We start from the raw sequence: 17,164 nt of genomic DNA on the forward strand, positions 1-17,164 counted from the left end.
CTGTGATTTCCAGAATTAGCATTGTGTTTCATTGCTCTTGCCTTCACTTCCTTTGCTTGTAGAACATAATTGAGCTTCTCAGATGAGAACTTCTGTGCACTCTTGGTTATAGTTGGACATCATAGTGAGCTCTGATTTTATCCCTGTTCTTCCAGTTTGAGATTACGAGAAATGATGAGACGTTCATTGAGAGCAGCTGGTTTGGGTAGACATGAGGCTGGAGCTTCATCCAGTGACCACCAGGATCCTGTATCACCCCCCATAGCTCCCCCTAGTTGGGTTCCTGACCCTCCTGCAATGGATCCTGGTAAGAACTCTTACTGTTTTTTAGTGTTAACAAAATGGCAAGGTCATGAATGAAAAAAAATTGAACATTTTATGGAGTAGTTAGAAATTGAGAGCAGCATAATGGATAACATGTCTTATTTAGTTACCAAAACTTGCTTTAAAAAGGTATGTATTTTACAACTTTCTTATACTGATAGACTTACATCTTTGTTGGTAAGAAGGTAGATAGTCTTATAATTAGTAACATATCAAGATAAGTTGGTAATTTACCTAGCATGTTCCTTCTCTCATAGTTTGCAAAGGAAGTTTTCACTTAAACTTCTCACAGATTTGACCTATGGCTTACAGAGAAAAGCCTTAAGGCCAGTTAAGAGGACATGTTAGGGATGTGTTGCCTATAATGATGTACATCCTGCTGTTCTGTTTACTGAAAGATGGTGACATTGATTTTATCCTGGCCCCCGCTGTGGGATCTCTTACCACAGCAGCAACTGGCAGTGGTCAAGGACCAAGCACCTCCACCATTCCAGGTAAGAATCTGTACTATTTGTCTGCCTAGGCTTTTGGAAGAAAAAAGGACACACTTTGGATATAGGTTTCTACAGATTCAAACTTCAAGATTGTTTGAAACAGCATGTTAGGTTCTTGTACAACTTCAGTAAGTCCAGAAAGCCAAAACTATAAGGGAGCCTGAAGGACTGGATTTTTAACTCTTCAACCTTTTCAAACAGTATGGAAAGGAAGTTGTTTCACAGTCAGTGACTGCCACACACCTTGATCACACTGAACTTCTGAATGGCAATGGCGACCAGATCGTGGCAACACAGGCAGGAATACATTTGCTCTCAGTATACAAGACCATGTGCCTTATGCTCAACCTATCTAAAAAGACAACTAGTTATACCTGCCAGATCCACTCTCAAGACTCACTCGGCTCTACTTGTCTGGGTTAACCCAGTGTTTGTGGAGACAGCAGACTGAATCAATTCAATGCTTATTAATAGAGGATGGTAAATGTGGGTAAACTGTGATAAAATGCTTTGGTAATGCTTGGAGCAGTGGCTGAAGCCTACAATCATACTTGGGAAGTGGAGATTGGGGATCACAGTTCAAGGCCAGCCCAGGCCAAAAAGAAAAGAAAAAAAAACAACTTTGAGAAACTTCTATCAATTAATGACTGGGTGCAATGGTTGGTGCCAGCGATCCCCAGCAGTTTAGGGAAGCACAAGTTGGATCACAACCCAACCCAGCAGGAGCACAGAGTGAGCCCCTGCCTCAAAAGTAGCTAATGCAAAAAAGAGGCTGGAGATCCAGCTAAAGAGGTAGAGTGCTGCCTAGCAATTATGAGGCCGTCGGGTCTTCACTGCTGTCAAAAAGGAAAACAAAACTGATGTTCAAAAGACACAATAAAATGGAGCTAGGTATGATAAGGTTCAGAACCCCTGTGGAGTTTTCAGCACTGACTTGAATACTAAGATTATGTGAGAAGTTAAAAAATAAAAATTAAAAACTGTAAGCACACCACACTGAATAATGGGTTTCATCACCTCCTAGGGTGTGGTTGCTTTCTGATTTTGAAGTTTTTCTTATTGATTTTCTCAGCTGAGGCTGCCACCACAAATGACCACAGAGGAGCAGACTGAGCCACAGAACTTACTTCTATAACACTATCGTGCTGAGATCAGGATTTTAACATACATTTTGAGCAATGCAGATCGTGGGTCTGTAGCTCTGATTGTGAAGCCCAGTGTAAACTGAGCAACTGTCTGCTTTTCTGCCAAAGCTAGGACAGACATTTTCTAAGATGGGACAGACATACACATAATACTTTTTTTATGTGTAGCCATCTCGAGTGGATTCATCAGAGAGGAAACTGATTTTTTTACTGGATGCCGTCCTGTGCCTCTCAACTTGTTCTTATTTGGTTATTATAGGTATTTGTTACATTTACTATAAAAACAAATTTAAGAAAAAAGATCTGGTGGCTTATACCTGTAATCTTAGCTACTCAGGAGGCTGAGATCTGAGGATTATGGATTGAAGCCAGCTGAGGCAGGAAAATCCATGACCCTCTGATCTCCAGTTAACCAAAAAGCTGGAAGTGGAACTGTGGCTCAAAAGCTCAGGCACAGTGCCCAGGCCCTGAGTTCAAGCCTCAGGACTGGCACCAAAAAAGTAATCTTAGTTCTTCTTTGTCAGTAGAAATTTATAAAATTCTTTGTACTATATTTCTAGTACTAGAATATTAATCTGGTGATTTATTTAATATATGCTTGATAGAACATTCTTTCACTTTGTCTTACTTACTTTTGGTATCTAATGATCTGCTTACTTACAGGTCCTTCCACAGAACCTTCTGTAGTGGAATCCAAAGATCGAAAGGCAAATGCACATTTTATACTAAAATTGTTATGTGACAGTGTGGTTCTTCAACCCTACCTACGAGAACTCCTTTCTGCCAAGTAAGAAGATTGAGTAAAGTTCTCAAAAAGAGTTTTGCCCAGTGACTTTTATTATTGTTTTTTTTTTTGTTGGCAGTTTATCTTCAGTGAATGTTAGTTTATCAGAATCTAGTATTTTCTCTGCTTAGCTCTCTTCAATTTAAGCGTTTTCTTGCCATCATTTGGTATACCAACTTTTATGTTAATTTGGTCTTTTATTTCTAAGTTCTTAAAATTTAGTGCTGTGCTTGATCACACTTTCTTTACAGTCAAAAAATATTTTTATCTCAAATATCATTTTAGAGATGCAAGAGGAATGACTCCATTTATGTCAGCTGTAAGTGGCCGAGCTTACCCTGCTGCTATTACCATCTTAGAAACAGCTCAGAAAATTGCAAAAGGTAATTAATAAATTTCAGGTCCTATGAGTTGGTTATTTTCAGTTTGAATAGATTTTCTTCTGTGTATATAACATTAAAATAATCCACACACTTGTTTATTTATTTATTTGCTGGGCCTTGAACTGAAGCTGTTTTTCCCAAGATAAGTGCTCTACCACAACTCCACTTCTGGCTGTGTGCATGTGTGCGTGCGTGCGTGCGTGCGTGTGTGTTAATTGAATAATTGAAGATAGAGTCTCACAGACTTTCCTGCCCTGGCTGGCTTTGACCTGGAATCCTCAAATCTCAACTTTCTGAGTAGCTAGGATTAACAGGTGTGAGCTACCTGCACCCAGCTCAAACCATATTTTTTTATACAAAAGTAATACAACTTAGCCAGGTGCTGGTGGCTGACACCTGTAATCTTAGCTACTCAGGGGGCTGAGACCTGAGGATCGCAGTTCGAAGCCAGCCTTGGTAGAAAAGTCCATGGGAGAGTCTTCATCTCCAGTTAACTACTCAAAAACGGGAAGTGGCACTGTGGCTCAAAGTGGTAGAGCACTAGCCTTGATCCAAAGAATTCAGTGACAGAGCCCAGGCCCCAAGTTCAAGCCCCATAACTGCCACTACTACCACCAACAAAGTGATTCAATTAATGAGAAACATGTAAAAATTCCATGCTTGGATTTTTCTCAAGTATGTTATACTTTACAATTTTTCATCAAAAAGCAGATGGTAGAAATTTAGGTTTTTTTTCCCCTTTAGCTATTTATTTTTATTAAGTATTTGTACAAAGGAGTCTCAATTCCACAAGTCACTGAGTAAATGTGTTTTGATCAATGTGTCAACCCTTCCATTTTTCTCCCTCATCTTTCCCTAGATTGGAATTTTTTGAGTTACATAGTATTATGAAACCATATGCTGGTAACTCAAGCCTATAATTCTACCTACTCAGGAGCCTGAGATCTGAGGGTCACAGTTCAAAGTCAGACCAGACAGGAAAGTCTGTGAGACTCTTTATTTCCAGTAAACCACCAGAAAATCAATAATGGAGCTGTGACACAGAATTGCTCAGGGACAGTGCCTAGGCCCTGGGTTCAAGCCCCATGACAGACTAAAAAAAAAGAATTCTTAATTAATGGACAGTTATATCTCCTTTAAGAAATAAAGGTAGGGCTGGGCACTGCTGGCTCATGCCTGTAATCCTAGATACTTAGGAGGCTGAGATGTTCAAAGCCAGCCTGGGCAGGAAAGTCTGTGAGAATCTTATCTCCAGTTAACCACCAGAAAACAGGAAGTGGTGGTTTAGCTCAAGTGGTAGAGCACTGGCCTTGAGCTGAAGAGCTGAGGGATAGCTCCCAGGCCCAGAGTTCAAGCCCCACAACAGATCCCCCCCCCTCCAAAAAAAAAAAACAAAAGAATGGTAGAAGCAGAGCATCCCTGGCTCATGCCTATAATCCAGCTTCTCAGGAGTCTGAGATCTGAGGATTACAGTTCAAAGCCAGCCTGGGAAGGAAAGTCCGTGAGATTCTCTCTCTCTCTCTCTTTTTATTTTGGGTCCGGTCGTGGGGCCTGAACTCTGGGCCTGGGCGCTGTCCCTCAGCTCTTCAGCTCAAGGCTAGCACTCTACCACTTGAGCCATAGCACCACTTGCCGCTTTTTTTCCCCCTGCTTATATGGTGCTGAGGAATCGATCCCAGGGCCTCATGCATGCAAGGCAAGCGCTCTACCACTAAGCCACCTTCCCAGCCCCCACCATGAGATTCTTTATTTCCAATTAACCACCAGAAAACCAGAAGTGATGCTGTGGCTCAGGTAGTAGAGTACTTGCCTTGAGCTGAAGAGCTCAGGGATAGCATCCAGGCCCAGAGTTCAAGCCCCAGGACTGACAAAAAAGAAAGAAAGGTAGATTACTGATAGAACCTGTTAGTGCTTAATGGACGGTTGTGATGGACACTTAGAAAACTAATAAGTGAATATTTTACTGTAGCTCTTTCTGATGTAATTCCAGTTTAATACAAAGCATTAATGGGAATATTAGTTTCTGGTAGTTAAGCCTTTAAAGCACTGGTGATTGGAACTAGATGCATAGTATTAGGACACTAACCAGAGTAGAAAAGGCTAAGTGAAAGCTGCCTTGAGTTCAAGCGTTAGGACCCATCCTTCCCAACCCCACATCAGATTTGAGCAGAAAACACTGATGATCAACAATTTTATGAGAAGTCCTATACCTTACTATATAGAGCTGCAACTTGTTTATACAGTGCTAAGAATTTAGAGGGCTAAATTGTGTCATCACAGGCAGTTAATATTATCATGCTTTCCTTTGCTATTGAATTGAGCAAATCTCTTCATACATTGACTTCGAGTTTTTTTCTTTCATTAATACAGTATGGTTTCTAATGTATATGTTAAGGCTTTTCCATTTGAAGAAAATAGTAGATTGCTGTGATCAAGTTCTTTCCTGATAAGTTAGAGTGTTCTTAATTGTTTTAGCTGAAGTATCCTCAAGTGAAAAAGAAGAAGATGTATTTATGGGAATGGTTTGCCCATCTGGTACCAATCCTGATGACTCTCCTCTATATGTCTTATGTTGTAATGACACCTGCAGCTTTACATGGACTGGAGCAGAGCACATAAACCAAGTAAGTTATCTTACATTTCTCTGTATTTATACTCTCTTCAGATTTTCCTTTTAGTGTCACTAGAATAACAATATTTAGCTTGCAATTAACATTTACCTTTGGTATTTCCTTCTTTTGTGTTACCAGTTTTTTTCCATAAAAGCTAATTTTTATTTAATTTCTAAATAAATGAGACAAGTTGATTGCTAAATTAATGTGGTACAATATGAAAATTGAACGTCTTCATTAGTGTACTGTAATCTATGACTCTTGGTACTGATTTGTAATTATAATTCCTTGAGTTCATACAAATTATTTTTCTAATAGTAATAATATTTGATTTTCATATGTATAGTATTCTAAAATGACTATATCCTCCTATGACTACTTTTTAGAACACCTTAATTTTACTGTTATATCATTGTAATCATGTTCTTTTAGGACAACCTGAAATTATGTTATACATGTAATTACTCTTTTAAAAGTACACTTCTTTAATTATAGGATATTTTTGAATGTCGAACTTGTGGTTTGCTGGAGTCACTTTGTTGTTGTACAGAATGTGCAAGGGTTTGTCATAAAGGTCATGATTGCAAGTAAGTACAGTTTTATTTATATTTGTATTGCTGTATAAAGTATAATCTATGCTAAATTGCGTTTTTACTATACTTTAGAATACATGTGGTTTTCTGCAGTTTTCTTTTTTTTTTTTTTTTTTTTTTGGGTCCGGTCATGGGGCCTGAACTCTGGTCCCTCAGCTCTTCACCTCAAAGCTAGTGCTCTACCACTTGAGCCATAGCGCCGCTTCCGGCTTTTTTTTTTTTTTTGCTTATGTGGTGCTGGGGAATCGAACCCAGGGCCTCAGGCATACCACTGAGCCACCTTCCCAGCCCAATATTCTACCACCTAGTTGAGTCCACACTTAAATCTTTCTTTTTTTTTTTTGGTCCGGTCGTGGGGTCTGAACTCTGGGCCTGGGCGCTGTCCCTCAGCTCTTCAGCTCAAGGCTAGTGCTCTACCACTTGAGCCACAGAGCCACTTCTGTTTTTTTTTTTTTTTTTGCTGCTTATGTGGTGCTGAGGCATCGAACCCAGGACCTCATGCATGCAGGGCAAGCGCTCTACCACTAAGCCACCCTCCCAGCCCCTTTCTGCAGTTTTCTGTCAGGCAGTATAAAAATGTTGTTTTTCATTGGGTACCAGTTACTCATGCCTTTAGTCCTAGCGACTCAAGAGGCTGATACCTAAGGATTATAGTTCAAAGCTAGCCTGGGCAAGAAAGCTCTTTGAGACTCTTTTTTTTTTTTTTTTTTTTGGTCGGTCATGGGGCTTGAACTCTGGGCCTAGGCGCTGTCCCTCAGCTCTTCAGCTCAAGGCAAGCGCTCTGCCACTTGAGCTACAGCGCCACTTCCGGTTTTCTGGTTTATTGGAGATAGGAATCTCACAGTCTCTCCTGCCCGGGCTGGCTTTTAACCGCGATCCTCAGATCTCAGCCTCCTGAGTAGCTAGGATTACAGGCGTGAGCCACCAGTGCCCGGCTCTCTTTGAGACTCTTATTTCCTCTTAACCACCAAAAAGTAGAGCTGAATCTCAAATGGTAGAGTGCTAGCCTTGAGCAAAAAAGCTTAAGGCCAGCACCTTAAATTCAAGCCTTGTACTGGAAAGAAAAACAATAGTTATTCGAGGCACCTCTTTACTTCTGGCTCTGTGTCTATGTCTATCTGTTGAAGCCAGTCCAAGCAGAAAAGTCCGTGAGACTCTTATGTCATATTAACCACACCAAAAGCTAAAGTGGAGCTCTGGCTCAAGTTGTAAAGAACAAAAGCTTAGAGACATCACTCAAGTCCTGAGTTCAAGTGCTAGGACACAATATACATACACATCAAAAAAGTTCTATCTGATTTCTTTATGTCAATATATATTTCTGTGTATTAAAAATGTATGTATGTATATATATATATATATATTGTGTGTGTGGATTCTTTTTAGACTCAAACGAACGTCACCAACAGCCTATTGTGATTGTTGGGAAAAATGTAAATGTAAAACTCTAATTGCTGGACAGAAATCTGCTCGTCTTGATCTACTTTATCGTCTGCTCACTGCTACTAATCTGGTCACTCTGCCAAATAGTAGGCAAGTAGATTTTTTTAATGCACAATAAAAATTGAGCATAGTATATGTTAGTAGCCTTTCTCCATTCTCACAGCACAGTTTTGTTTTGTAGGGGAGAGCACCTCCTGCTATTTCTGGTGCAGACGGTGGCCAGGCAGACAGTAGAGCATTGTCAGTATAGGCCGCCTCGAATCAGGGAAGATCGGAACCGAAAAACAGCTAGTCCTGAAGGTGAGTCAAGTGAGCATTTCTGTCTTTATGAAGATTAGTAGGTTTTATTTTTAGCTTACTCTTTATTCTTTCTTTTTCTTTTTAGATTCAGATATGCCTGATCATGATTTAGAGCCTCCAAGGTTTGCCCAGCTTGCTTTAGAGCGTGTTCTGCAGGACTGGAATGCCTTGAAATCTATGATCATGTTTGGGTCACAGGAGAATAAAGACCCGTATGTATTAGTTAAAAGTGTTTTTTGAGAGGGCTGGGAAGTTCTAGCATGTATTAAGTTCTGGGTCTATTCCTTAGTACCACATAAACAGAAAAGGCCAGAATTGGCACTGTGGCTCAAGTGGTAGCATTCTAACCTTGAGCAAAAGAAGCTCAGGAACAGTGCTCAGGCCCTGAGTTCAAGCCCCAGAATTGGCACCCCCCCCCAAAAAAAAAAAAGGAGAGAGACAGAGAGAGGGAGGGGAGGGTTTTCCTGTATTTGTGTAGGTTTTGCAATTCATTCTATCTTTTTGTCTCCCTCCAGTTTGAGTGCCAGTAGTAGGATAGGACATCTTTTGCCCGAAGAGCAAGTATACCTAAATCAGCAAAGTGGCACTATTCGGCTGGACTGTTTCACTCATTGCCTTATCGTCAAGTGCACAGCAGATATTTTGGTAAGTTTTTTGAATGTTTGTTACAAGTATGTGAAGAGAATATTTTTGTTTACTTAGCATCCCATGATTTTGTAGTTTAGACTGATAAATACTTGGAAGTTCATCAAAGGGAATGAAATTTTAGAGGTGATATAATAATGTTTCAATTAACAGAAGAAGCTCCTGTCCTTCTAAGTGAGGTTATGGTAAACAGAACTTACTTAGGCACTGGAATGATACCATTATGTATGAACCTCTTTTGGGAAAACAACTTGTTAGTGACAAATGTCATAAAAGTATCCTCGCACTCAAAGGAATAATTGATAAGAAAGATAAAATTGTAGATGAATGTCTAATAAGAAACAGAAATGATAAAATACTTTATGACTGTTTATTGTGGACTATTGAAGCTAATTAGAGTCCAAACATTTGCTGAAATCAAGTATGGCAATTGAAAGATAAAAGTTATTGCAAGAAATACTTAGAAAAGAGAAAGCTGAACAAGAAATTTGAGTTTTGTCTGTAATAGCTTGTGATAACCTGCATGGAAAAGAGACTAGAATCCAGGTGCTGGCAGCTTTGAGAGCTGAGAACTGTAATTATTTCTTGCCCAAGCAAGAAAATCCACAAGGCTCTTTCTTCAAGTTAACCACCAAAAAAGCTGAAAGTGCAGGTGTTGTTCAAGTGGTAGAGCAGTAGTCTTGAGCGAAAGAGCTCTGGGACACCATTCAGGACTGGCACTAAAAAAATTGGGGGTCTGGGGAAAAGGAGAGACTAGATAGTAATCAGTGGTTCATTGATAGAGATAGGCTTAAGAATTTTTTTACATATATTTGAATCATACATTTGGTTCAGTACTGTAAATGAGTAAAATAAACCCTTCTGATTTGATACATCTTGTTATGGGACAAAAAACAGGAGGTTATACTTTTGGGACTACGCTTTATGTCAGACACAGTGTTGTTTGTTACGTAAATTAATCCTTGACCTTGTAAATGTTTTGTTAAACTGGTATCAAGATAGCAATATAAAATGTTAACACTGAGAAGTATTTACTCTATTAATATGTGAATAACTGCCTGTGAAATACCTTACCATTAATAGAATGAATACATTTTTTTAAAAAGCTTTTAGATACTCTACTAGGTACATTAGTGAAAGAACTCCAAAACAAATATACACCTGGGCGCCGAGAAGAAGCTATCACTGTGACAATGAGGTTTCTACGTTCTGTAGCAAGAGTGTTTGTCATTCTTAGTGTAGAAATGGCTTCATCCAAAAAGAAAAAGTAAGATGCCCTTTTTATTTTGGCTTTTATATCATTTTACACACAATTTTTTTATAGTAATAGTATCGTATATATGAAAATACTGATAAAGACTCCTGTTGCCCTTTTTATTCTAGCAACTTTATTCCACAGCCCATTGGAAAATGTAAGCGTGTTTTCCAAGCACTGCTACCTTATGCTGTAGAAGAATTGTGCAATGTAGCTGAATCATTGATTGTTCCTGTCAGAATGGGGATCGCCCGCCCAACTGCACCATTTACGTTGGCCAGTACTAGCATAGATGCCATGCAAGGCAGTGAAGAACTGTTTTCAGTAGAACCACTACCTCCACGACCATCATCAGATCAGTCTAGCAGGTAAATTTAAAAAAAATTTTTTTATTGTGAAAATACTGTACAGAGGGGTTACAATTACATGGGCAAGGTAATGAGTACATTTCTTTTTTGGGGGGGGGTCCGGTCATGGGGCCTGAACTCTGAGCCTGGGCACTGTCCCTCAGCTCTTCAGCTCAAGGCAAGCACTCTACCACTGAGCCACCTTCCCAGCCCAATGAGTACATTTCTTATCAAGCATTGTTGCCTCCTCCTTTGTTTCCCCTTCCTATCCCTTCCCATATCTTCCACCGCCCCCGCCCCCACCCCCCTAGCAGGTAAATTTCTATCAGTAAGAGATCCTGATTAATTTGTTCTATGTAAAGTCATATTTGATTCATGAAATCTTGAATAAAACACTTAATGATGAACATGATTGTTGAGGCTTAACTCCTTTCAGCTAGGCCTACCTCCCAGTTTCTTCAATTTCCCAAGATAGTGCCACTATCTGGAGAGCAGATGTTCAAAACTTGAGTGTAAATTTAATGGGACATTTCCTATTCACAAACCATAACCATTCTTGTGATGGTGTGGATCTCAGTAACTCTCTTGAGGCAACCATCAATTTCTTATGTGCTACTGCTTTGTGAATCCTTAGTTCTCTTCTTGATTATTGTTCTAGAACATAGTTTGGTTTCTGTAGAATAGATTTAGGTATCATCTCAACTTTAAATACTGTCTATGCACCTCTTCTTATTAAGTTTTAAAGTTTCTTTGTGTCATTTTGTTTTTATTCCTTACTCTCATTATTAAAATATTAATGTTTCAATACTTTAAAGAATTAAGAGGGGAAGAAGTACTGAGCTTTACTTCAGAACCTTGAGGTTATTAGGTAGGTGTTCTAACATTAAGTCTCACCTCTCTACCCATTTTTGCTCATCTGATTTTTTTTTTTTTTTTAATGGCTGTGGGGTTTGAATTCTGGGCCTGGACACTGTCCCTCAGCTCTTCAGCTCAAGGCTAGCACTCTACCATTTGAGCCACAGTGCCACTTTCTGGTTTTCTGAGTGGTTTATTGGAGATAACAGTCTCATGGACTTTCCTGCCCAGGCTGATTGACCCTGATCCTAAGATCTCAGCCTCCCAAGTAGCCAGGATTAAAGGCATGAGCCACGAGGGCACCCAGCTTAATCTGATTATTTTTGAGATTGGGTCTACCAAACTTTTCTTCCAAGGCTTGCCTTAAACTTTGATCCTCCCCCTTTTAGCCTTTGAAGTAGCTAGGATTACATATATGAGCCACCAGTGTCCAGCTAAAGTAATACATATTCTTGGGCTCATGTCATTAGTCCTCTTACTTGATTATGCCTTTTTGGGTCCAATGTGTCATCTGATCATTGAAAAAGTACTGTTTTCTGCAGCTATTGTTATAGGATGTCTTTTGACATACATGCCATATGTAAAATGCACATACTTGATCAGTCTTTGGGATTTCCACCCTACTGCATATAAGGTCTTACAGACAGTAGTTTTCCTTTCCTTTGCTTCCCTTCACCTGTTTTAAAACTGTTATGTTCTTATTAATGTTTGTAAAATACCTCATGTTTCTCACATAGTAAGTTTCTGGAATTCTAGTATGTATTGGGAACTTTCTTGAGGATTATAAATACATACTCTATAAATACTCTAATTTCCTTATTAACTCACAAATACTATCATCCTAATTTTTAAATGGGGTTGGTGTCCATTGTTAATGCAGCTATTTAAAGTGTACAAATTAGTTTTTGATCTACACAAATGTCTGTTTTTCCTATACTTATTAATGGTGAATTTCAGAGTAGAAACTGCTGCTAGGTGTTTGGTAATTTTATTGAGTCATTAGATTGAACATCACAAAATTGTCTTACTTTGTAGCATATGTTTCAGTCTTAGAGATCTTGAGTGCAGACTTAAAAGTTCCTGAAGAGGGCTGGGAAGGTGGCTCAGTGGTAGACCGCTTGCCTTGCATGCCTGAGGCCCTGAGTTCGATTCCTCAGCAGCACCACATAAGCAAAAAGAAAAAAGCCGGAAGTGGTGCTGTGGCTCAAGTGGTAGAGCACTAGCCTTGAGCTGAAGAGCTGAGGGACAGCGCCCAGGCCCAGAGTTCAGGCCCCACGACTGGACCCCCCCCAAAAAAAAAAAAAAAAGTTCCTGAAGAGAACTTGTGCCCATAACCAGCCATGGTTGAAATGAGCAAGTTTCTCTATTTTCCTTTCATTTTACTGCTTGATAGTGTTCTACAGCATTTATATGTGGTTTTATATGTGAGGCTGGACAAAGCAAAAAATTGCAGCTGACTTCTTCCCTTGCCTAGATCCGAGGTTGTTTACTAGGAAATTTGTACTTCTTTGAAAACCTTTTTGCTCAAGAGACACTCATTGATCCCTTTGGGTAAATCAGTGCTCTCTTTCTAAGCTTATCAGAATGATTTTTTTTCTTCCCTTTTATGCCAACATAGCTGTGCTCTTTTCTCTTAGCATGTTTGTTTTAGCATATATGTGTCCATACCAAGAACTTCCCTATACCAAGGGCTTCCCCTGGGCCTTAAACCTTAGAGCTTTAGTGTTCTCCTTTAGCTTTTCTCTTCTTTACTTCCTTGTCCTATCTCCAAACTGCAATTCACATCACAGCCTCCTGAGTAGCTAGTTACAGACATGAGCCATGGGTACTTGGTCCTTAAAGTATTTTGACAGGACTGTAATTCTGCTAGATATTTATCCCATGATTGATGTTTATTGTAAAAAGGAGATACTAGTTACTATTTTCCACAGCTATTTTTTATTCCTAATATTGTAATAGTTGGAAATACCCCTTTCATCTATACAGATTTTTTATTAGGTTCTCCTGTTCCTTTGTAATTTGCAGTCTTCATTTTTACCAGTTCCTAGAAGTCTTAGTCACATGGTGGTGTGTGTACTTATTTGTTTATCCAAAGACATAGTTGTCTCAGGTGGATCTCACGTGTTACTGATTTGATTTCATTTCTTAGAAAAATTGCAGCCACTTAAAATCTGAATTTGAATCTCCTTTAGCTTCCTAATCTCTAAATAAAGCTAGGTTACTTAGCAGTAGTCACAAGATTTTTGGTCTATGTTTAATGCTGCATCCTCTGGCTCCCTCCCTCCCACCCCACCCCCTTTTTATTTTTTTTATTTTTTATTATTTTTTGGTCAGTCATGGGGCTTGAACTCTGGGCCTGGGTGCTATCCCTCAGCTCTTCAATTCAAGGCAAGCACTCCACCATTTGAGCCACAGCACCACTTCCAGTTTTCTGAGGGGTTTATTGGAGATGAGTCTCCAATAAACCGAGGCTGGCTTTGAACCATGATCCTCAGATCTCAGCCTCCTGAGTAGCTAGGATTACAGGCGTGAGCCACCAGCGCCGGGCTTTCTCCCCTGTTTTATGAAGGCATATTTCTTTAATTTTTTTTTTCTTTTTATTTTGGGGGGGGGTCCATTCTGGGCCTGGGCGCTGTCCCTCAGCTCTTCAGCTCAAGGCTAGCGCTCTACCACTTGAGCCACAGAGCCACTTCCGGCTTTTTTCTCTTTGCTTATGTGGTGCTGAGGAATTGAACCCAGGGCCTCAGGCATGCAAGGCAAGCGGTCTACCACTGAGCCACCTTCCCAGCCCAGTGAAGGCATATTTCTGAGTAAAGTTTTGAGAGGATGAAACTTGTACTGCCCCAACTTTGGTCATTATTCTGTTTTAAAATCCTACTTTGTAAGCTGATACTTCCCTTCTATGTGTTAGCAAGTCTGTGATTAACAAGGTAGTGCAAAAAGATCAGCATGCCTTTTTATTATTAACTGGTAAATGTTGCCATCTGAGCCTTCAGAACTGAGGACTGCTGGTGGGAAAGGAAACAGATATGAGATGTATAAGTTAAATCTGTATGGTATTTGAGTTCATATTTTCTGATATGACAAATTGTTCGTTTCTTGTTGGTTTTCAAGGAAGTCAGGCTAAAAATAGCATCCTGGCAAGTGTGTATATAATTGTGAGTTAAATGCTCTCTGAGAGAAGCATTAAAGTGTGCTGCATGGTTGAGATGTGGAAGTATGTACTCATCATTTCCTCATTCCTTACAGCTCCAGTCAGGCTCAGTCATCCTACATCATCCGCAATCCTCAGCAGAGGCGCATCAGCCAGTCCCAGCCTGTTAGAGGTAGAGATGAAGAACAGGATGACATTGTTTCAGCAGATGTGGAAGAGGTGATTTAAAAAATATATTATTATTACTATTTTGTGCCAGTCATGGGGCTTGAATTCAAGGCCTAAACACTGTTTCTGAGCTTTATTACTCAAGACTAGCTATATAACACTTGTGCCAGCTGCACTATCTGTTATTTAGTGCTTAATTAGAGATAAGAGTCTCACAGGCTGTCCTGCTTGGGCTGGCTTTGAACTGCAATCCTCAGATCTCAGCCTCAAGTAAGGAGGATTATAAACATGAGCCACCTGTGACTGATTGAATTGTTTTAATTGTGGTAGATTCAAAACTTGTATTTGGTGGAGGAATAGTCACTGGAAGTTACATTAATAGTAACTTAAGACATTAAATGGAACATTTGTGTCCAGCTTTGTAGACTGGTTATATGGTCTTTTTTTTTTTGTTGGTCGTGGGGCTTGACCTCTGGGCCTGGGTACTGTCCCTGAGTTTTTCAGCACAAGGCTAGTGCTTTACCACTTTGAGCCATAACGCCACTTCTAGTTTTTGAGTAGCTAAAATTGGAAATGAGTCTCCCATGGACTTTTCTGCCCAGGCTGGCTTTGAATTGTAATCCTCAGATCTCAGCCTCCTGAGTAGCTAGGATTATAGGCATGAGCCACCTGCCACGTTATGTATAAACATGTTTGTGTATATTAACATGATTTTAGTAACCATTGACTTACTGGATATTTGACACTATTTTTAACCTAAAGCAAGAGTTGGCAATATTCAGCCTTGTAGGTCATATGAAGCCCATGAAGTCATCTGGTATGTGACAGGACAGATGAGTGCTTCTGATTGGCTGCCATCAGATATCTGCTTGTATTGATAATTTTGTGTGGCTTGCAGTGATGTTGTAAATATCCAAATGGCTCTTTGCAGAAAAACAGTTCCTGGCCCCTTCCCTCCCTAAAGGTTGAGAATAAAGTATTCCCAGTGTTTATAAAAAACAACAAACATCACTCGGTAGCTTCATGCAATGTATTTGTAAGTGAAGATGTTAAATAAAGTGCAGTGTTAAAATGGTTGAAGTGCTCAAAAATCTTACCACTCTCCCTCTTCTCCAGAAAAGTTTTAAATCTTTTAACTGTAGGATTCTATGCACAACTAATCATAAACTTTCGGATATGTTGATAAGACTTGATAAAAGGTAGTAATAAATGATTTTTTAAAGCTGTTCAATGGTATACGTGATTAGGGGTCTTTGTATTTTAGTTTACTGGTTGCAATGGAAGAACACCTGATAGAAATAGGGGTTTGTCTATAATTGAAATCCTACATTTAGGTGGAGGTGGTGGAAGGTGTGGCTGGAGAAGAAGATCATCATGATGAGCAGGAAGAGCATGGAGAAGAGAATGCTGAAGCCGAAGGACAGCATGATGAGCATGACGAAGATGGTACACCTCTTATTTGAGAATTACTCAGTATGAATAAATCAGATCTCTATGAAAGAGAGATAAGCCCATTTTATGTATAAATCTTAAACTTATTTTCTGCTAATGGTCTCTAGCAATTGTTGTTTTTTTTTATTTTTTAAATTTTTGGTTGGTCATGGGGCTTGAATCCTGGCCTGGGCACTCTCCCTCAGCTCTTCAGCTCAAGGTGAGCACTCTACTACTTCAGCCACAGCTCCACTTCTGGTTTTATGGTGGTTAATTGGAGATAAGAGTCTCATGGACTTTCCTGCCCAGGCTGGCTTTGAACCGAGATCCTCAGATTTCAGTCTCCTGAGTACCTAGGATTATAGGCGTGAGCCACCAGTGCCCAGCTAAAAAAAATTTTATGAATGTACTTATGTACATACATAATGCAACTTATTCTTTTTTTCCCTTTTGATTTAAGGAACTTTGTCTTTTTAAAAGATAATTAAAAATAATATAATTCAGGGAGAGATGGAGTCTTGGTAACTTTTGTGCAGGCCAAGATCGTTCCATCTCTGCTTCCTAAGTAATGGGGATTAAGAATTAATGTTTTTGTTTTTGTTGGCTGTGGATCTTGAACTCAGGGCCTGTGTGCTGTCCCTGAGCCTCTTTGTGCTCAAAGGTAGCACTCTACCATATGAGCCACAGTGCCACTTCCAGTTTTTGAGAGATTAATTGGAAATACGAATCTCACAGGGACTCTCTGCCTGGACTGGTTTAAAACCACGATCTTCAAATCTCAACCTCCTAACTAGCTAAAATTACAGGCATAAGCCACTGGTGCCCAGCAAGATTTAATGGTTTTTTTTTTTTGTTGTTTTGTTTTGTTTTGGGTCTGGTCGTGGGGCCTGAACTCTGGGCCTGGGCGCTGTCCCTTACTTAGCTCTTCAGCTCAAGGGTAGCACTCCACCACTTGAGCCACTTCCAGCTTTTTTTCTTTTTGCTTATGTGGTGCTGAGGAATTGAACCCAGGGCCTCAGGAATGCAAGGCAAGCGCTCTACCACTGAGCCACCTTCCCAGCCCCGATTTAATGTTTTTGATGAAAGTAAAACAGATAAAAATGGAGCATGGACCTAGTGGCTGATGTTTCTAACACTTTCTGCATGTACCTATGGCTCTATAGGAGAGATTTTTTGTTTTTGTTTTGTTTTGTTTTGTTGGCTGTGGGGCTTGAACTCTGGGCCTGGGTGC

The 17,164-nt window shown here is 39.8% G+C and overlaps 1 protein-coding gene across 1 annotated transcript in view; it reads left to right on the forward strand.

Moving 5' to 3' along the window:
* The window catches only part of Ubr5 (ubiquitin protein ligase E3 component n-recognin 5), a 113,253-nt gene that overhangs the window by 68,349 nt on the left and 27,740 nt on the right, over nt 1–17,164 (forward strand). Inside the window, exons 23-36 of the mRNA XM_013012389.1 lie at nt 156–307; nt 723–818; nt 2,627–2,750; nt 3,033–3,130; nt 5,606–5,754; nt 6,238–6,329; nt 7,722–7,868; nt 7,960–8,078; nt 8,164–8,290; nt 8,594–8,723; nt 9,830–9,990; nt 10,107–10,346; nt 14,430–14,553; nt 15,837–15,948. Of these exons, the coding sequence (XP_012867843.1) occupies nt 156–307; nt 723–818; nt 2,627–2,750; nt 3,033–3,130; nt 5,606–5,754; nt 6,238–6,329; nt 7,722–7,868; nt 7,960–8,078; nt 8,164–8,290; nt 8,594–8,723; nt 9,830–9,990; nt 10,107–10,346; nt 14,430–14,553; nt 15,837–15,948 (1,871 nt within the window). The remainder of the gene's footprint in view (nt 1–155; nt 308–722; nt 819–2,626; nt 2,751–3,032; nt 3,131–5,605; nt 5,755–6,237; nt 6,330–7,721; nt 7,869–7,959; nt 8,079–8,163; nt 8,291–8,593; nt 8,724–9,829; nt 9,991–10,106; nt 10,347–14,429; nt 14,554–15,836; nt 15,949–17,164) is intronic.

The sequence above is a fragment of the Dipodomys ordii genome, unplaced genomic scaffold (genome assembly GCF_000151885.1).
Source record: "Dipodomys ordii isolate 6190 unplaced genomic scaffold, Dord_2.0 Scaffold17, whole genome shotgun sequence".
Taxonomy (NCBI): Eukaryota; Metazoa; Chordata; class Mammalia; order Rodentia; family Heteromyidae; genus Dipodomys; species Dipodomys ordii.